Consider the following 21,649-nt stretch of genomic DNA (forward strand, 5'->3'; position numbering starts at 1 on the left):
CACAGTATTCGAGATGTGGGCGTACCATGGATTTATATAAGGGCAATAATATATTCTCAGTCTTATTCTCTATCCCCTTTTTAATGATTCCTAACATCCTGTTTGCTTTTTTGACTGCCTCTGCACACTGCATGGACATCTTCAGAGAACTATCCACGATGACTCCAAGATCTTTTTCCTGACTCATTGTAGCTAAATTAGCCCCCATCATGTTGTATGTATAGTTGGGGTTATTTTTTCCAACGTGCATTACTTTACATTTATCCACATTAAATTTCATTTGCCATTTTGTTGCCCAATCACTTAGTTTTGTGAGATCTTTTTGAAGTTCTTCACAATCTGCTTTGGTCTTAACTATCTTGAGCAGTTTAGTATCATCTGCAAACTTTGCCACCTCACTGTTTACCCCTTTCTCCAGATCATTTATGAATAAATTGAATAGGATTAGTCTGAGGACTGACCCTTGGGGAACACCACTAGTTACCCCTCTCCATTCTGAGAATTTACCATTAATTCCTACCCTTTGTTCCCTGTCCTTTAACCATTTCTCAATCCATGAAAGGACCTTCCGTTTTAACCCATGACAGCTTAATTTACGTAAGAGCCTTTGGTGAGGGACCTTGTCAAAGGCTTTCTGGAAATCTAAGTACACTATGTCCACCGGATCCCCCTTCTCCACATGTTTGTTGACCCCTTCAAAGAACTCTAATAGATTAGTAAGACACGATTTCCCTTTACAGAAACCATGTTGACTATTGCACAAGAGTTTATATTTTTCTATGTGTCTGACAATTTTATTCTTTACTATTGTTTCAACTAATTTGCCCGGTACCGACGTTAGATTACCGGTCTGTAATTGCCGGGATCACCCCTAGAGCTCTTTTTAAATACTGGCATTACATTAGCTAACTTCGAGTCATTGGGTACCGAAGCCGATTTAAAGGACAGGTTACAATGCTTAGTTAATAGTTCCGCAACTTCACATTTAAGTTCTTTCAGAACTCTTGGGTGAATGCCATCTGGTCCCGGTGACTTATTAATGTTGAGTTTATCAATTAATTCCAAAACCTCCTCTAGTGACACTTCAATTTGTGACAGTTCCTCAGATTTGTCACCTACAAAAGATGAGAAGATAAAAGTTCTTGTTCCGAATCAGGCTCCACAGAATTTACAAAGGACCCTCGGGGGTATGAAAGGAAGTTCACAGATACAGTTGTAAAGACTTTTTATTAAAATCAATGAAATAGAAGTAAACGGTAAAATAATAAGAGTTACAAAGTTACAATTGCATTACTGCTATTCAAAAGATACAAATGGTAATATAGTATGATATACTGCAAAGCTTTGGTTAATATACTCACACCCTTCCTTGATAACCTGGGGATAAGAGACACAGGCCCAGCCTCGCGGTTCAGGTTTCTCAATTCTTCAGTGAGAGAGGCAGTGCTTAGAGGAAACTAATGCTCAGAGCTATCAGAACTAACTTAGGGTTTACCTGATTAACTTAAACTTAAACAGAAAACCTAAGAAACAAACTAATAATAAAAGGTCAGGGAAGCGAAACTTTGCTAGTTCCCCTGAAACTTAGAAAGTTAAGAACAAGCACAGCGTACTAATAGTAGTAGTCAAAGTAGAGAGATAGAAGAGAATAGAAGAGAAGAGAAGAGGACTAGAGATACAGCAGAAATAGAATACTCTAGCGAGGTGGGTCACCTCTTTTAGAGGGTACAAGTGCCAGAAATCCTTCCTCTTATGCCCAAATTTCATTCCTCCCCCATAAAATGTAAGGGTTTGCTTACCCCATAGCCTAGTATGTATGTGCGTATTGATGGCATGTACCTACGCAATTATATTATTTCTGTTCTTTAGTCATTTCAGATCTTTCCCTGTGCTGTACCTGTTAAGTCTGTGGGTACAAATTGAAACCCTCCCCTATGCCATTCTTCCATTGTCTATTGGTCTAGATAAAAGGTCCTAGCTATTTAGGTAACAAGATGTAGATGAACTTTGCTTTCTGGATAAAAGGTCTTAATATAGATATGCTAACTTTGCCTTAGCTTAAGCTACAGGATATGGCCTGTAAGTCTCTTGCATTACAGCAAAATTTACTTTATTATAAATCTACAAACCTAGTACAATAAAACAAATATTTAAACTATATGAAAATATTATATATAATTATATAATTATTATATATAAACTTTTCTTATAGTATATATGTGTAAGCAGGTTAGTCCTATAGGCTACGCATAGCAGGATTCGGAGAAAATCATTGGGAATTTTCACATAAATACTGAACTCCTGTGATACTGAAATCTCCTTTCTCTAAAATTCCTGATGAATAGCATTACTTGGCAGAACTACCATCATTCCACACATCCCATTTTTCATTTCACCCCGAGCGTCGCTTTTCTGCTCCCTAATTTTCTCATGGCATTTTTCACCTCCTCATTGCGCAGGGTGTAGATCAAGGGATTCAGCACCGGGGTTAGAATGCTGTAGAACACCGTCACCATCTTATCCTCTGAGAAGGTGGTGGAAGGTCTTAAATACATGAAGATACATGGCCCAAAAAATATAATCACTACAGCAATATGGGAAGAACAAGTGGAAAGAGCTTTGTGACGACTTTCGGAGGAGCGAGTTCTCAAGGAGACTAAGATGATGACATAGGACACAACCAGCACAACAAAACAGGTCAGGGAAATCATCCCGGTATTGGCAATGACCATGACTCCAACAAGATAAGTGTCAGTGCAGGCCAGTTTCAGCAAAGGTTGCACATCGCAGAAATAGTGGTCAATCTCGTTGGGCCCACAGAAGGGTAACTGGATAGTCAGGAGAGTCTGAACTATGGAATGCACAAAGCCACCCACCCATGAAGCCATCACAAGGGAGCCACAAACACACCCGGTCATGATGGTTGTGTAATGGAGGGGTTTGCAGATCGCGATGTAACGATCGTACGCCATCACTGTGAGGAGGAAGATTTCAGTGCACCCGAAGAAATGGAACACAAACAGCTGTGCTATGCAGCCATCAAAGGAGATGGTTTTCCTCTCCGCGAAGAAGTCAGCAATCAGTTTTGGGGCTGTGACAGAGGAAAAGCACATGTCTACAAAGGACAGGTAGCTGAGGAAGAAATACATGGGAGACTTCAGATTCTGGCTCTTCTTTACAGTGACAATAATTAGAAGGTTTCCCAGCACAGTAGCGATATAGAGGAGTACAAAGAACACAAAACACACTGGCTGTAACATCTCATTGTGGCAAAGTCCCAAAAAGATGAATTCAGTCACATTCTGTGTGGGCTCCATGTACTCAGTTTCAATAATGGGTATATGGGATACCGCAAATCCACCTGCCATGACACAAAACAAGGAGAGGAACAATCAACAGATATTGACCGGTGACAAGATGAATGTCAAGATGCATTGACTGAAGTGGTAGACTTTGTCCAAAAATGAAAATGAGCACTATGTCACTCAAGGAACTAGAGGAAATTGGCTTGAGTTGCATATCGTCATGAACAGTATATACTCCAAATAATTAGAGTGGAAACACTGAAGCCAATTCATTCTATTCTTCCCCCATAGTGACTTTCACTGGAAGTGAAAAATTTAACCTTAACTACGCATTGCAATCAGGCCTTCCATGATACTCATTCTATTTTATTCGTACTGCATTATTAAACACCTTCAAAAATCCCATTTTTCAAGCAAGGATAACCATATCTCTTACCTTTGCATCTTAGCACATAAATGCTCAAATAAGTTTTTATTTGTACATGCAAACATGAAATTGAGTTACCTCATTAAGTAACCAATGTTTGAAAACTGGTCTCTGATTATTTTCATCACAAAAATATTTCACATTTACATTTAGTTGAAAAGCCATTTTAACTGGAAAAAAATGGTTTCAGTGGAGAATTTTGACAAGCTTTACACAAAACCCCAATTTCAACTAGAAGTGAAACACTAATTTATAAGCAGGACTCTTGGATACACTTTAGATTATTAATGCTGCTCCAAAAACGCAAAGTAGCCATAAACACTCTTTGACTGACCCGTTAACTCTGACACCAGAGTGGTGGAAATCAGCTGAAATCTCCTAGCAAACTTGACCCTTTGTGTGTTACCATTAGATGTGAGGTGATTGGAATTAAATTTTCTGTCTTCAAAAAAAAGTATTTCTATATGGTCATAAGCAGGAATGGATTAAAAATGATGTGGGGATGGTCTTTCCTTACAGACTAGCATCTAAGAAACCTTTTGTATACATTTCAAAACTAAAATTAAAATAATATGAAGAGTTTTCAAGAGGGAAGCTTGCAATGAAGATTTTAGAGGCATTCATCGTAGTTTAGCTGAATTAGTTGGAGACTGATAGATGGAGTGGGAAATTAGATTGGAATGAATCCTAATAAGTTCTTTCTTTTTTTTTTTACATTGGTAGAGCTAAGCAGGAAAAGAACAGCATAAAATATTCAGCCTTGCTGGAAAACTCACATGGGTTGTATTTGCAGAACTCAAAACTTACCTGGATGGTGATGGGTTTTATTTTCCCTGCTTCTAACCTGCTCCCGTAGCAAAGGTGTTTGGGTCTGAACAACAGTAAGCAGTTGATGAGGGTCATTTACAAGGTCATCAGTTTCTCTCTGCTATAGGTATTTTCTGCTTTGTAAATTTCATCCTAACATCTTTACAAGCCCTGTGTTAGGATGTCCTTTGCTGTATTTCAATTCTGCCAAGGCCAAAGTAGTGAACTGGAGAATTGGTTTGGTCAAGGCAGCCCTCAGGAATCTTTTCACATCAATCACTCTCCCAACTCACAAAACCTCAGGTCTAAGACCGTCTCCATCCCTCACTCTGCAAAATCTAAGACCCAACAAGATCTTTGGGAAAAATTGTCTCTCTCTTTGTTGTAAAGTCACCGCAGAAACATTTAAAATAAATATGTAGTGGCACTGCGTCATTACCTGGTTAATGAGCTCCCAGCGGTATTTCAAGGCTTCTCCACTGGAAATAGCTTTCAAGAAGCACTCCCCTATACAACTGTAAACATGTCTTTGAAGCAAACTTTCAAAGCTCTCCTGAGATAGTCCCTTTCATTGTTTTCAAACTCCATCTTTCAATATGACCTCCCCACCCCCGCCTGCCCTCTCATATTTTCACCAAGCGATGGCCTTAGAGATCTTGCTATTCTCTGGTTCCTTCTACTTGTGTCCCCTAAATAAGAAGAGGGCACAGGAAATCCTGTGTCAAGTTCCTCATTTCACTCCTATGCTTAGAAAGTGGACCTTGAGAACTTGGGCAAAAGGCAACAAGCTCTGTGGACCTGCTGTGTGTGAACAGACATTGGACCAGGTCTTAACCGAAGAGAACTAATGCCCAACAAAATCAATGGAAAATTGCCAGGTTGACTTCAGTGGCTTTTGCATCACCCCTTAATCACTGATATATGGGATTGAATAATTTCTCTTCTACGTGATAATGTGACTCAGCTGTGACAGGACCAGGGCTTGTGACAAGACTGGGGCAATGGGATTTCACTGCAGCATCAGTTCTCAGAAACACCCTGGCTGCACAGGATGATGGGAGTTCTGAGGAAATGCCTGGTGATGTGGCCACTGCTGCTTACATTCCAGGATGTTATCTTGTATTCCACCCTATGCTTAGTCTGGGGTGCCACTGCTGTGGAAATTGTGGGAAGTCTAGCAGCATCACTAGGGCTGGGATCTCCCACCTCATATACGCACTTGCTACCATTCACAGTGAAAGTGTAACCCAGTAGTGAATGTGTGTCTCCAACCTTCCTATGTGCCGAAGTGCTGAAGCTGTTGCTCTTTAATTCAAGCTGTACTAACTCCTGCCTTTACTTCCAGAGATCCCCAGTTAAATCCTTGGTGTGTTGGGTGTCACAGTTGTAGACTGCTACAAAAACAGTAGTGGGACGATGGAATCAAGGATATAGAAGATGTTTGTACTTTGTATGGCTTTTCAAAATCTGTACATGGGGGTGGGAGGCGAGAGAATATGGCTTGATACCGTCCCTTCCACTTATGCAACCATAGACAAACTGGTTCATCATAAGAGAAGAGTTAGTTATTCTCTGTGGCAACACAACAGTGTGTCATGAAACCACAATTGCAATGATATGGCCTGATCAAGCAGCCATTTGAGACACTCAAACTATCCCATTGACATAGCATTCATTGAGAATTTATCCCCCTTTCTGCTAAGCAAATTCTTCATACAAGCAATACTGATTTTCTTTGACCATAATTGTAACTCTTAAGTATACATGACATGAGAGTCTATGCCCTATACCACAGGGAGGCCAATTCCTCAACATGCTTTGCTCTTGGGTCTACTAATTGACCTGTCTCAGCAGAGCAAAGAACAGCACTGAGCCTTCAGTCATCACCATTCTGCTCCTAGGCCTCATGACCCATGCCTTGGTGGGGGTCTGTGTGTGCTATTTCTGTGCAACCAGAGAGTGGCCGCACCAAATGGAAGAGGTGAGCACAGAATCCACACATCCAAGATGGTGGGGAGGGTGAAGGAATCTGATGCCCCTCCTGCTGAATAGACACAAGGCTCAGAGTGCCCTTTGTGGCATCCCTAAGCCAATAACCCACACAAAGTGCAATTTCTGCCAACTTAGCATGAGCTAAAAGCTAACGAGCTGTGAAGTTACAGCAGAAATATTTACAGTGAATCATATAGTGGTAGCATGTCATTGCCTTGAGTAATGCGTTCCCAGAGGCATTTCAAGGTGCTTCCATTGGAAGCAACAGTGAAGAGGCAGCTACGCCATATTGCAATTAGATGTTTTACCAACAGATTGTGCCATAGCTTTGAGGCCTTTCTATTGCAAACGTGATTCATATCTGGTTCATTCCATTGACACCTTTCTACATAACAAGACATTGTAGGAACTCCTGTGTCAGAGTCTACAGTTGTCTCCTAATGCTCAGGAAGAGGGTTCTTGAGAAGTGTAGCAATGGAGACTTAGCCCTCTAGGAAATGGTGGGTGTGAACAGCCATCGCTCCTAAGTAGAGGTGTGTAAATAGATTTTTCAGTTCACTGGAAATTCCAAAAATAAATTTTTGGGGAGAGGAACTGTTTTGGGTTGAACCAAAACCAAAAGTTTTGTAAATTGAAAAGTTTAAAAAAAAATTCATTTTGGGTCAAATGAAACATTTTGTTTGGCCATTAATGAAACATGTTGATTTGGTTTTGTGCAATTTTTAACAATTATTTTTATTTTTTTAAATAAAAGTAAAGTAAATGTTAAAAGAAAAAGTCATTTTGAACCAAAAAAATTGAAAGATTATTTTAGAAAAATCAAAACAAAATGTTTATTTTTTTCTGAAATTTTTAAAATGCTTCCCTTCTCCCCTTACCAAAACAATTCAGTGAAATCAACACCAAGTATTTCAGTTTACCTGAATCTGCATTTTGCTGGTAAAAAAGTTTCAGTTTAAGAAAGTCAGCTCACTCTAGTCCTAAGCAATCACTTAAATAAGAGATTTAACAATATTCCAATTTCTGTTCTACGTGCTCATGCAGTAAAGTTACAGGCCTCAATCATAACAGTGCAAGGACCCATGGAAGGAATGATTCAGCAAGCTTTGCAGCACAGACATTATAGCAAAATCAACCAGTGAGGGCTCTGGGGAAGTGCATGCCCAAAGGGGTCCTGCCACATTTTGTCACAAGATGCTGCTTACATGCCACTCCATGACTGCTCTGGGCCTACAGCTGGAGTGGGAAGTCTAGCACCACCAGTGGTGCTGTGTTCTTATGGTGAAAGCCAGTGAAAGATTCCCATTGATTTCACTGGGACCTGGATCAAAGGCCACACAGATGTAGGAGGTGGCTGCCCTTGTTCATTTGTGCAAGATGTGTATTGGGAGTGGGGATAAACACCCACCTCCTCCCTTACCCACTGATGGAACCAGTCCTGCACTGATCCATAATGAGAGACTTGTGATGTTAGCCTATCTGTAATGACACAAAACCAAGACTCTGACATCTCTCTCAGAGCAGGCACATGGCAAAGCCAAATTATTCCTTTCAAACAGTATTCACTGGGAATTAGACTCAGTTTTTGTTTAACAAATCATTTGTCAAATGAACCTGATTTCCTTTGAATGAATTTGGTATTTATAAGAATTTGGACAGTAGTTGGGCCAAATGATGTTCATTTATGGGTTGCTCACAAACTGCTCATCTTAACTATTCCGTCTTTGCTATTTGTTCTTTTGGGACACAGGACACCTAAGCCATACGATATACTTCCTACTCCCCACTTGAAGGGATGAACATAAAACTTTTTCATCTGGAGAATAATGAAAGGTGGAAAAGTGCTCTTTCTGGGTCCAATTTTCAGAAGAATTTGCAATAATATCTGTGAAAAGTTTGGGGTATGCAAACACTTTCCTAAACATACCAGTGGTCACCCAAAGGCTGAAACCACACAAAACAAATATGAGAACTCAATGGATCAGAGTGACCCAAAGTACTTGCTTTGGTTGTAGATATAGTCATCAATCAATATTTTTGTTTTGCTTTGTTTTAACTATTAGACCAGGCATAGGAGCTGGGCTAATGTGAGTGAAGCAAACCGGTGTCTGTAATTCTTTTGTTCCAAGTTTACTTCAGCATCTGGAGATTCCTCTACTCTTATTGTGCATGGCATATTCTCACTTTGTAGCTAAGTAATTAAGTGTGTGTAACAGTATAATTTAGTTTGCAACTTGCATCATTACAGCACTTTTGTTTTCCAAAGAAGTTTTAATTATGCCCACTGGACCTAGGCTAAGTATCTCTGGATGTTACCATTGTATCCCTGTGTTGGTGTTTATCTGTGATAAGAACAAGATTATAAAAAAAAAGTTATCATTAGATCAGGAACCTACTTCAAAAGTTACTAAGTTACCAACAATCAAAGGAAATTCTTAATGGAACCTGCAACCTCCAGGATATTGGAGCTCTGCTGCATTGTAAAAATAAAATATGGAGATTCCACCTTTGTAAGTATTTGTTCTGGCAATGATGGAACACAGCTGCAGTTGACTAGGAATCAAGCATTTGGCCCATTGTTCCACAAGTGGTCTGTATGATTTTGTATATTTTAGCAAGGCCATAGAGTACATAAAATGCTTATGTGCATTCAAAAGGTTTTTGTTTAGTTTTCTGTCCGACAATGTCATATCAATTTAAATGATTTTTTTTCATGAAATCATATCTATTTCAGTGCAAATTCCCACAAAAAGAAATCAGAAAATTTAATTTCAGAAAAATAATTAAAACTTTTTGTTTTGAAATGTTTTCTACTTTCTTTTCATTTTTACGATCCTTTTATTATTTTCATAGTAGTGGTGCATAATTGTCAAGTTATGTCACAATGGGACATCTCATGTCAGATTATAATAATATAATAGTCAACATTTTCATAGAATCACAGGACTGGAAGGGACCTGGAGAGGTCATCAAGTCCAGGCCCCTGCACTCATGGCAGGCTCAACATCATCTAGAACATCCCTGACAGGTGTTTGTCTAACCTGCACTTAAAAATCCCCAATGATGGAGATTCCACAACCTCCCTAGGCAATTTATTCCAGTGCCCAAACACCCTGACAGTTAGGAAGTTTTTCCGAATATTCAACCTAAACCGCCCTTGCTGCAATTTAAGCCCATTGCTTGTCCAATCCTCAGAGACTGAGACTAATTTTTCTCCCTTCTCTTTGTAACAACCTTTTAGGTACTTGAAAACTGTTCTCATGTCCTCTCTCAGTCTTCTCTTTTCCAGACTAAACAAACCCAATTCTTTTAATGTTCCCTCATAGCTCATGTTTTCTAGACCTTTAATCATTTTTTGTTGCTCTTCTCTAGACTCTCTCCAATTTGGCCACATCCTTCCTGAAATGTGGCACCCAGAACTGGACACAGTACTCCAACTGAGGCCTAATCAGTGCAGAGTAGAACGGAAGAATTACTTCTGGTGTCTTGCTTCCAATACTCCTGCTAATACATTCCAGAAGGAGGTTTGCTCTTTTTGCAAAAGCTTTACACTGTTGACTCATAGTTAACTTGTGGTCCACTAGAACCCCAGATCCCTTTCTGCAGTACTCCTTCCTAGGCAGTCATTTCCCATTGTGTGTGTGCAACTGATTGTTGCTTCCTAAGTGGAGCACATTGCATTTGTCCTTATTGAATTTCATCCTATTTACTTCAGTCCATTTCTCCAATTTGTCCAGATCATTTTGAATTTTCATCCTATCCTCGAAAGCACTTGCAACCCGTCCCAGCTTGGTATCGTCCACAAACTTTATGTGTACTCTCTATGCCATTATCTAAATTGTTTTTGAAGACATTGAAAAAAACGGTCCCAGAACTCATCCCTGAGGGATCCCACTCATTTTGCTCTTCTGCCATGACTGTGAACCATTGATAACTACTCTGTGGGAGCAGTCTTCCAACCAGTTATGCATCCACTTTATAATAGCTCCATCTAGATTGTATTTGCCTACTTTCTTAATTAGAAGGTCATGCAAGACTGTATCAGAAGCCTTACTAAAGTCTAGATAGACCACATCTACCACATTCCCCCTATCCACAAGGCTTGTTACCCTGTCAAAAAGGGCTATCAGGTTGGTTTGACATGATTTCTTCTTGACAAATCCATGCTGACTATCACTTATCGCCTTATTATATTCTAGCTATTAATTCCCTAATTATTTGCTCCATTATCTTAGCTGGTACAGAAGTGAAACTGACTGGTCCGTAATTGCCTGGGTTGCCACTATTTCCCTTTTTATAGATAAGCACTATATGTGCTCTTTTCCAGTCTTCTGGAATCTCTTTTGTCTTCCAGGACTTTTCAAAAATAATAACTAATGGCTCAGATATCTCCTCAGCCAGTTCCTTGAGTATTCTAGGATGCATTTCATCAGGTCCTGGTGACTTGAAGACATCTAACTTGTCCAAGTAACTTTTAACTTATTCTTTCCCTATTTTAATGAGTGTTAATGTCTCCATTTACATTGCATTTAACATTGCGAGCAGCGGCCCAGGAGCCAGCGAACAGGGCTGCTAACAGGGGAGTTTGAGTGGGAGTTTACAGGGGGAGGCGGAAGGGGGCAGCGCCATGTCTCCTGTGTTCCCCAGGTAAGAACGCCGAGCGAGGCCGAGACAGCAGCAGCCATGAGCCAAGCAGCAGAGGATACACCGAGGATGAGAGCATGCAGCAGCTGCAGTATGTACATGGTCCTAGCGGGGAAGCCAGAACAGTACTATGTATGCATGAAGTGCCACCTAATAGAGCTGCTGGAGGAAAAGATCCAGGGTCTAGAGTTGCAGGTAGAAACCTTGGTAGAGCATAGAAGGGGGTTTGAGCAGCTGATGGAGCAATGGCAAGCAGTGACTGAAGGGGAATGCCCAGGGGTACAGGGGGAAGCAGAGGCTAAGGCCAGTGAGGGGGGACAGCCGGATGAGGAAGATGGGTGGTGGAAGCATGTGACCGTGAGAAGCAGGCCGAGAAAAAGGAGAGCCAGTGGGGGAGAAATAGAGCTAAGGAACAGGTTTGAAGGTTTGGAGAATGAGGAAGGGGTACAGCAGCTGGTAGCTGACGGTGGGAGGGCAAGGAAAAAGAGAAGACCGGCTAGTCCGATAGAAAGAGGGGAGGAGTCAATGGAGGCAGCACCAAGTTTGGGCCCAGGGAGGATGCAGGATGGCTTAAGGGGAACCACAAGGGATGATAGGAATGGAAGGAGCTTGCAACCAGGGGGGACGGAGGATAGGTTAGAGGACCGCACTGTCCCCAGGCAAAGGCAGGTCTATCTGATTGGGGATTCCATACTGAGAAGGTTGGACAGGCCTGTGACCAGGGCCGATCCAGAGAACAGAAGGGTGTGCTGTCTACCGGGCGCTAAAATACGGGATGTGGACCTGAGGTTGAAAAGGATCCTAAGAGGAGCAGGTAAGAACCCTTTGATCATCCTTCATGCAGGAACGAATGACACGGCTAGATTCTCGCTAGAGAGACTCAAGGGAGACTATGCCAGGTTGGGTAAGACGCTCAAGGAAATTGAGGCTCAGGTGATCTTCAGTGGGATCCTACCTGTCCCTAGGGAAGGGCGCCAAAGGGGTGACAGGATCGTGATGATAAATAGTTGGCTGAGGGAGTGGTGTTACAAGGAGGGCTTTGGGATGTATGGGCACTGGGAGGCTTTTGGGGACAGAGAACTGTTCTCACGGGATGGGCTCCACCTAAGTAGGGAAGGAAGTAGACTTCTAGGAGGGAGGCTGGCTCATCTGATTAAAAGAGCTTTAAACTAGACATTGGGGGGAGATGGTTGGGAGAGGTCCAGGTACTCTCCACGCCAAATTTATACATTGAGAGTGAGAACAACAGGATAACAACAGATATAGCCAGAGGGGGACGGTTAGGTATAAGGAAGAGGGGGGCGGGGACGGATACTAGACCGACAAGTCATACTGGTAGTACTGTGTCCCTACCAAGTTGGGTGAAAAGGGCAAGAGGAGCCAAACAGCAAAAATTAGGATGTTTGTTCACCAATGTGAGAAGCTTAGGTAACAAAATGGAGGAACTGGAGCTCCTGGTCCGAGAATTGAAACCGGATATCGTAGGAATAACCAAAACATGGTGGAACGGTAGCCATGACTGGAGTACAGGTCTGGAAGGGTATGTGCTGTTTAGGAAAGACCGATACAAAGGTAAAGGTGGGGGAGTAGCATTGTATGTCACTAATGAGGTGAAATGTAATGAAATAACTAGCAATGCAATGGATAATACGGAGTCTGTTTGGGCAATGGTCACATTGGGGAAGAAAACTACTAGAGCGTCCCCTGGGATAGTGATTGGGGTGTGCTATAGACCGCTGGGATCTAGCCTGGATATGGATAGAGAGCTCTTTAATGTTTTTAAGGAGGTAAATACTAATAGGAACTGTATGATCATGGGAGACTTTAACTTCCCAGATATAGATTGGGAAACAAATGCTAGTAATAATAATAGGGCTCAGCTTTTCCTAGATGTGATAGCTGATGAATTCCTTCATCAAGTAGTTGCTGAACCGACGAGGGGGGATGCCATTTTAGATCTGATTTTGGTGAGTAACGAGGACCTTGTTGAGGAAATAGTTGTAGGGGACAACCTTGGCTCGAGTGATCATGAGCTAATTCGTTTCAAAATAAATGGAAGGATAAACAAAATTGCATCTGAGACTAAGGTTTACAATTTCAAAAGGGCTAACTTTACTAAATTAAGGTGACTAGTTAGGGAAGTGGATTGGACTAACATATTTAGGGATCTAAAGGCGGAAGACGCCTGGGGTTACTTCAGGTTGAAGTTGCAGGAGCTGTCAGAGGCATGTATCCCGAGAAAGGGAAAACGGTTCGTTTGTCACCTTAGACCGAGCTGGATGAGCAAGCGTCTTAGAGGGGTGATTAAGAAAAAACAGAAAGCGTACAAGGAGTGGAAAATGGGAGGGATCAGCAAAGAAACCTACCTTATTGAGGTCAGAGGGTGTAGGGAAGCAGTGAGAAAGGCAAAGAGCCAGGTGGAGATGGACCTAGCGAAGGGGATTAAAACCAATAGCAAAAGGTTTTTTAGCCATATAAATAGGAAGAAAACCAAGAAGGAAGAAGTGGGATCGCTTAAAATTTTAAACAGAGTGGAGATTAGGGATAATCTTGGCATGGCACAATATCTGAACGAATATTTTGCCTCGGTCTTTAATGAGGCTAATGAGGGGCTAAGGAATAGTGGTAGAGGGACTGATGGGAACGAAGATATGGGGGAGACATTACGGTATCTGAGGTAGAAGCCAAACTTGAACAGCTTAACGGAAGTAAATTGGGGGGCCCGGATAATCTTCATCCTAGAATATTAAGGGAATTGGCGAGTGAAATTGCAAGCCCGTTAGCGATGATTTTTAATAAATCTCTAAACTCGGGGGTTGTACCATTTGACTGGAGATTAGCTAATATAGTTCCTATATTCAAGAAGGGGAAAAAAAGTGACCCGGATAACTACAGGCCTGTTAGTTTAACATCTGTACTATGCAAAGTCATGGAAAAAATTTTAAAGGAGAGAGAGGTTACGGACCTTGAGGCCAATGGCAACTGGGACAAATTACAGCATGGTTTTACGAAAGGTAGATCGTGCCAAACCAACCTGATCTCCTTCTTTGAGAAAGTAACAGATTTTTTAGACAAGGGAAATGCGGTGGATCTAATATATCTTGATTTCAGTAAGGCGTTTGATACGGTACCGCCTGAGGAATTACTGGTTAAATTGGAAAAGATGGGGATCAAAATGAAAATCCAGAGGTGGATAAGGAGCTGGTTAAAGGGGAGACTGCAGAGGGTCGTATTGAAGGGTGATCTGTCGGGTTGGAGGGGGGTTACCAGTGGAGTTCCTCAAGGTTCGGTTTTGGGTCCGATTTTATTCAATCTATTTATCGCTGATCTCGGAACCAAAAGTAGGAGTGGGCTGATAAAGTTTGCGGATGACACCAAGTTGGGAGGTATTGCCAATTCGGAAAAGGATCGGGATATCCTCCAGGGAGATTTGGATGACCTTGTAAACTGGAGTATTAGTAACAGGATGAAATACAATAGTGAGAAGTGTAAGGTTATGCATTTAGGGATGACTAAAAAAGAATTTTAGTTATAAGCTGGGGACGCACCAGTTGGAAGTAACGGAGGAGGAGAAGGACCTAGGAGTCCTGGTTGATCGTAGGATGACTATGAGTAGGCAATGTGATGTGGCCGTTAAAAAAGCTAATGCGGTCTTGGGATGCATTAGGCGAGGTATTTCTAGTAGAGATAAGGAGGTGCTAGTCCCGTTATATAAGGCGTTGGTAAGACCTCATTTGGAGTATTGTGTGCAGTTTTGGTCTCCCATGTTTAAGAAGGATGAATTCAAACTGGAACAGGTACAAAGAAAGGCCACTAGAATGATCCGAGGAATGGAAAGCCTGTCGTATGAAAGGAGACTTGAGGAGATCGGTTTGTTTTCCTTAACCAAAAGAAGGATAAGAGGAGATATGATTGCACTCTTTAAATATATCAGAGGGATAAATACCAGGGAAGGAGAGGAATTATTTCAGCTCAGTGCTAATGTGGACACGAGGACAAACGGATATAAATTGTCAGTCAGGAAATTTAGGCTTGAAATTAGACGAAGGTTTCTAACCATCAGAGGAGTGCAATTCTGGAACAGCCTACCGAGGGAAACAGTGGGGGCGAAGGACCTCCATGACTTTAAGATTAAGCTAGATAAGTTTATGGAGGGGATGGTATGATAGGATAACGGGTTTAGTCAATAGGTCAATTACGTGCCACACTGGTAATTAGTACAAAGGGTCAATGATAGGATATTGTTAGCCTTTTTCCAGAGGGTCTGGCTGGAGAGTCTTGCCCGCATGCTCGGGGTTCAGCTGACCGCCATATTTGGGGTCGGGAAGGAATTTTCCTCCAGGGTAGATTGGCAGTGGCCCTGGAGGTTTTTCGCCTTCCTCCGAAGCATGGGGCAGGGGTCGCTTGCTGGTGGATTATCTGCTACTTGAAGTCTTTAAATCATGATTTGGAGCATTCAACAGCAGAGTCAAGGGAGAGAATTATTTCAGGAGTGGGTGGATCGGCTTATGTGGCCTGCATCTTGCAGGAGATCAGACTAGATGATCATAATGGTCCCTTCTGATCTTGAATTCTATGATTCTGATTTACATTGCATTTAACAGATCCTAATAGTGAGCACATGCCTATATGTTCATAAGAACAATATGCAAAATTATTACTATTAGTAGTATTGCAGCATTGCCTAGAGGCCTAAAGTGAAACTGGGACTCCATGTGCTTGGTGCTGTACAAACATAGGAAAAGACCGAACCTGCCCTGAAGAGATTACAGTCTAAAATGGCAAAACATGGGAGGGAAGCAGAGGTACAGAGAAAGGAAAGGACTGACCCAAATTCATAATGTAACAGAACCAAGACAAGTACCCCATGACTTCAGAGCCGGAGTCCAGGGCTATCGCTTGATCAGACTGCTCCAGTGCTACTGGGACTACAATAATGACCACTAATCATCTAACTGAAATTAGGTATAAAATTGAACAAAGAACTGGAAAAATTTCCACATTTCACTGAGCCTTAAATGTTGGAAGCGTTTACATCAAAGTAGAATGGTAATGTGTAGCCTGATTTAGGGTGTACTAATAATATTAATGTAAGCAATCGATTTAATTCTATTTTAATTTAAATAATATTATTATTGATAATTGGTTATTAACATTAATCAGTATGAGTTTTAGGCTCACCAATCTGTTTGATCAGACGATTAAAGTTCTTGTCCCAAATCAGGCTCCACAGAATTTACAAAGGACCCTCGGGGGTATGAAAGGAAGCTCACAGATAAAGCTGTAAAGACTTTTTATTAAAATCAATGAAATAGTAAGTAAATGGTAAAATAATCAGAGTTACAAAGTTACAATTGCATTACTGCTATTCAAAAGATGCAGATGATAATATAGTATGATATGCTACAAAGCTTCGGTTATCACCCTTCCTTGATAACCTGGTGATAAGAGACACAGGCCCAGCCTCGCGGTTCAGGTTTCTCAGTTCTTCAGTGAGAGAGGCAGTGCTTAGCAGAAACTAATGCTCAGCGCTATCAGAACTAACTTAGGGTTTACTTGACTAACTTAAACTTAAACAGAAAACCTAAGAAACAAAGTAAGAATTAAACTTTAGGGAAACCAAACATTGCTAGTTCCCCTGTAACTTAGATAGTTAAGAACAAGCACAGCCTACTAATAGTAGTAGTCAAAGTAGAGAGATAGAAGAGAAGAGAAGAGAAGAGAAGAGAAGAGGACTAGAGATAGAGCAGAAATAGAATAATCTAGCGAGGTGGGTCACCTCTTTTAGAGGGCACAAGTGCTGGAAATCCTTCCTCTTATGCCCAATTTCATTCCTCACCCACAAAATGTTAGGGTTTGCTTACCCCATAGGCTAGTATGTATGTGCGTATTGATGACATGTACCTATGCACTTATATTATTTCTGTTCTTTTGTCATTTCAGTTCTTTCCCTGTGCTGTACCTGTTAAGTGTGTGGGTACAAATTGAAACCCGCCCCCCATGCCATTCTTCAATTGTCTATTGGTCTAGATAAAAGGTCCTAGCTATTTAGGTAACAAGATGTAGATCAACTTTGCTTTCTGGATAAAAGGTCTTAATATAGATATGCTAACTATGCCTTAGCTTAACCTACAGGATATGGCCTGTAGGTCTAGTGCATTACAGCGAAACTTACTTTATTATAAATCTCCAAACCTAGTACAATAAACCAAATACTTAAACTATAAGAAAATATTATATATAATTATATAATTATTATATATACTCTTTTCTTATTGTATATATATATATATATATCAGCAGGTTAATTCTATAGGCTACACATAGCAGGATTCGGAGAAAATCATTGGGAATTTTCACAGAAAAACTGAACACCTGTGATACGAAAATCTCCTTTCTCTAAAATTCCTGATGAATAGCATTACTTGGCAGCACTACCATCATTCCACACATCCCATTTTTCATTTCACCCCTAATGTCACTTTTCTGCTCCCTAATTTTCTCATAGCATTTTTCACCTCCTCATTGCGCAGGGTGTAGATTAAGGGATTCAGCATAGGGGTGATAATGGTGTAGAACACCGTGACCATCTTATCCTCTGAGAAGGTGGTGGAAGGTCTTAAATACATGAAGGTACATGGCCCGAAAAACATAATCACTACAGCAATATGGGAGGCACAGGTGGAAAGAGCTTTGCGACGACCTTCGGAGGAGTGAGTTCTCAAGGAGACTAAGATGATGACATAGGACACAACCAGCACAACAAAACAGGTCAGGGAAATCATCCCGGTATTGGCAATGACCATGACGCCAACAAGATAAGTGTCAGTGCAGACCAGTTTCAGCAAAGGGTACACATCGCAGAAATAGTGGTCAATCTCGTTGGGCCCACAGAAGGGTAACTGGATGACCATGAGAGTCTGAACTATGGAATGCACAAAGCCACCCACCCATGAAGCCATCACAAGGGAGCCACAAACCCACCCGGTCATGATGGTTGTGTAATGGAGGGGTTTGCAGATGGCAATGTAACGATCATACGCCATCACCGTGAGGAGGAAAATTTCAGTGCATCCGACAAAATGGATCACAAACAGCTGTGCAATGCAGCCCTCAAAGGAGATGGTTTTCCTCTCCACGAAAAAGTCCGCAATCAGTTTTGGGGCTGTGACAGACGAATAGCACATGTCTACAAAGGACAGGTAGCTGAGGAAGAAATACATGGGAGACTTCAGATACTGGCTCTTCTTTACTGTGACAATAATTAGAAGGTTTCCCAGCACAGTAGCGATATAGAGGAGTACAAAGAACACAAAACACACAGGCTGTAACATCTCATTGTGGCAAAGTCCCAAAAGGATGAATTCAGTCACATTCTGTGTGGGCTCCATGGACTCAGTTTCAATAACGGGTATATGGAATACCGCTAATCCACCTGCCATGACACAAAACAAGGAGAGGAACAATCAACAGATATTGACCGGTGATGAGATGAATGTCAAGATGCATTGACTGAAGTGGTAGACTTTGTCCAAAAATGAAAATGAGCACTATGTAACTCAAGGAACTAGAGGAGATTGGCTTGAGTTGCATATTGCCATGAACAGTATATACTCCAAATAATTAGAGTGGAAACTCTGAAGTCGATTCATTCTATTCTTCCCCCATAGTGAATCATCAAAGACTTTAACTAGAAGTGAAAAATTTAACCTTAACTACTTTTTGCAATCAGCCCTTCCATGATACTCATTCTATTTTATTCGTACTGCATTGTTAAACACCTTCAGAAATCCCATTTTTCAACCAAGGATAACCATATCTCTTAACCTTTGCGTCTGAGCACATAACTCCACAAAAAAGTTTTTATTTGTACGTGAAAACATGAAACTGAGTTATCTCGTTCAGTAACCAATGTTTGAAAACGGTCTGATTATTTTCATCACAAAATTATTTCACAACATTTACATTTTAGAGTCATTCATTGTATTTTAGGTGAATTAGTTGGAGACTGATTGATGGAGCTTGGAATTAGATTGGTATGAATCCTAATAAGTTGTTTCTTTTTTTTTTACATTGGTAGAGCTAAGAAGGAAAAGAACAGCATAAAATACTCAGCTTTGCTGGAAAACTCACATGGGTTGCATTTGCAACCTCAAAACTTACCGGGACTGTGATGGGTTTTATTTTCCCTGCTTCTAACCTGCTACCCTTGCAAAGGTGTTCGGGTCTGAAAAACAGTAAGTAGTTGATCCGGGTGATTTACAAGGTCATCAGTTACTCCCTGCTATATGAATTTTCTAACATCTTTACAAATCCTGTGTTGGGATGTCCTTTGCTGTCTGTCAATTCTGCGTAGGCCATAATATCAAACTAGAGAAGTGGTTTGGTCAAGGCAGCCCTCAGGAATCTTTTCACATCAACCACTCTCCGAACTCACAAAGCCTCAGGTCTAAGATCATCTCCATCCCTCACTCTGCAAAACAAGATCTTTGGGAAAAATTGTCTCTCTCTTTGCTGTGGAGTCACAGCAGAAATATTTAAAATAAATATGTAGTGGCAGTGCGTCATTGCCTGGTTAATGAGGTCCCAGAGGCATTTCAAGGCTTCTCCACTGGAAATAGTTTTGAAGAAACACTCCCCTATACACCTTTAAACATGTCTTTGAAGCAAACTTTCAAAGCTCTGCTGAGAGTTAGTCCCTTTCATTGTTTTCAAACTCCATCATTCAATATGACCTCTCCAACCCCGTCTGCCTTCTCATATTTTCACCAAGTGATGGCCTTAGAGATCTTGCTATTATCTGGTTCCTTCTAATTGTGTCCCCTACATAAGAAGAGGGCACAGGAAATCCTGTGTCAAGTTCCTCATTTCACTGCTATGCTTAGAAAGTGGACCTCGAGAACTTGGACAAAGGGCAACAAGCTCTGTGGACCTGCTGTGTGTGATCAGACATTGGATCAGGCCTTCACCAAAGAGAAATCATGCCCAACAAAATCAATGGATAATTGCCAGGTTGACTTAAGTGACTTTTGCATCACCCCTTAATCGCTGATATATGGGACTGAATAATGCTTGGATTTCTCTTCTACGTGATAATGTGACTCAGCTGTGACAGGACCAAGGCTTGTGACAAGACTGGGGCAATGGGATTTCACTGCAGCGTCAGTTCTCAGAAACACCCTGGCTGCACAGGATGATGGGAGTTCTGAGGAAATGCCTGGTGATGTGGCCACTGCTGCTTATATTCCAGGATGTTATCTTGTATTCCACCCTATGCTTAGTCTGGGGTGCCACTGCTGTGGAAAGTGTGGGAAGTCTAGCAGCATCACTGGTGCTGGGACCTCCCATCTCATTTAGGAACTTGATACCATTCACAGTGAAAGTGCGTCTCCAACCTTCCTATGTGCCTAAGTGCTGAAGCTGTTGTTCTTTAATTTAAGCTGTACCAACTCCTGCCTTTACCAGTTAAATCCTTGGTGTGTTGGGTGTCACAGATGCAGGCTGCTAGTGGGACCATGGAATCAAGGATCTAGAAGATGTTTGTAATTCATGTGGCTTTTCAAAATCTGTGCAAGGGCATGGGAGTGGAGAGAATATGGCTTGATACACTCCCTTCTACTTATGCAGCCATAGACAAACTGGTTCATAATACGAGAAGAGTTAGTTTTTCTCTGTGGCAACACAACAGTGTGTCATGAAACCACAATTGCAATGATATGGCCTGATCAAGCAGCCATTTGAGACACTCAAACTATCCCATTGACATAGCATTCTTTGAGAATTTATCCCCGTTTTTGATAAGCAAATAATTCATACAAGCAATACTGATTTTCTTTGACCATATTTGTAATTCTTAAGTATACATGACAATGTTCAGATGGGTAATTTTCACTTCTGAGTTGTTCACTAACTGTACGCTCGGACTCTTCTCTCTCTCTATTGAATTTGGCATGTTGGCGGCCTGCCAATCCCTTCCTAACTCTAAGTAGGGACCCCAGCTGGCTTCAGTAAACTCCCACAGTCCCAGTCATGAATGGAAACAATGGAGGGGCTGCGGAAGCCTCTTCAAGCCCCATTAAGGTCATAGGACAGAGGACCTAAGCAAGGAAATTATCCATTTACCTGTCTAGGTGCTGTTTGTGGCTTCCAAGGTGTATGCCTTATAACACATGGAGGCCAATTCCTCATTTGACCTGTCTCAGCAGAGCAAAGAACAGCACTGAGCCTTCAGTCATCCCCATAATGCTCCTAGGCCTCATGACCCATGCCTTGGTGGAGGTCTGAAATATTTAGAGTGAATCATATAGTGGAAGCGTGTCATTGCCTTGGGTAATGCGTTCCCAGAGGCATTTCAAGGCGCTTCCATTGGAAGCAACAGTGAAGAGGCAGCTACGCCATACTGCTTTGGATCCATCTTTCAGGCAAACTTTTGGTGCGTGTTGACAGTTAAGCCCAGATTTTTAGGCATTTCTCC

At 41.5% G+C, this 21,649-nt stretch overlaps 2 protein-coding genes across 3 annotated transcripts; both read right to left on the reverse strand.

Annotated features, from left to right (window-relative positions):
* Positions 1-2,387: 2,387 nt before the first annotated feature.
* LOC123369747 (olfactory receptor 4S2-like) lies at positions 2,388-7,219 on the reverse strand. Of its 2 annotated transcripts, XM_045015686.1 has the most exons (2): positions 7,205-7,219; positions 2,388-3,302 (listed from the first exon to the last, which is right to left on the reverse strand). In XM_045015686.1, the coding sequence occupies exons 1-2, from the start codon at positions 7,217-7,219 to the stop codon at positions 2,388-2,390; spliced, it is 930 nt and encodes a 309-aa protein (XP_044871621.1). The 2 variants fall into 2 exon arrangements, with proteins under 2 accessions (XP_044871621.1, XP_044871620.1); XM_045015685.1 differs by lacking the exon at positions 7,205-7,219 and having other exon boundaries at positions 2,388-3,317.
* Positions 7,220-17,636: 10,417 nt separating this feature from the next.
* On the reverse strand, positions 17,637-18,680 carry LOC123369741 (olfactory receptor 4S2-like). Its single transcript, XM_045015674.1, has one exon. It carries the CDS (start codon positions 18,615-18,617, stop codon positions 17,637-17,639), a length of 981 nt encoding a protein of 326 aa, XP_044871609.1. The 5' UTR covers positions 18,618-18,680.
* Positions 18,681-21,649: the final 2,969 nt, after the last annotated feature.

The sequence above is a fragment of the Mauremys mutica genome, chromosome 4 (assembly GCF_020497125.1).
Source record: "Mauremys mutica isolate MM-2020 ecotype Southern chromosome 4, ASM2049712v1, whole genome shotgun sequence".
NCBI classification, from domain to species: Eukaryota; Metazoa; Chordata; order Testudines; family Geoemydidae; genus Mauremys; species Mauremys mutica.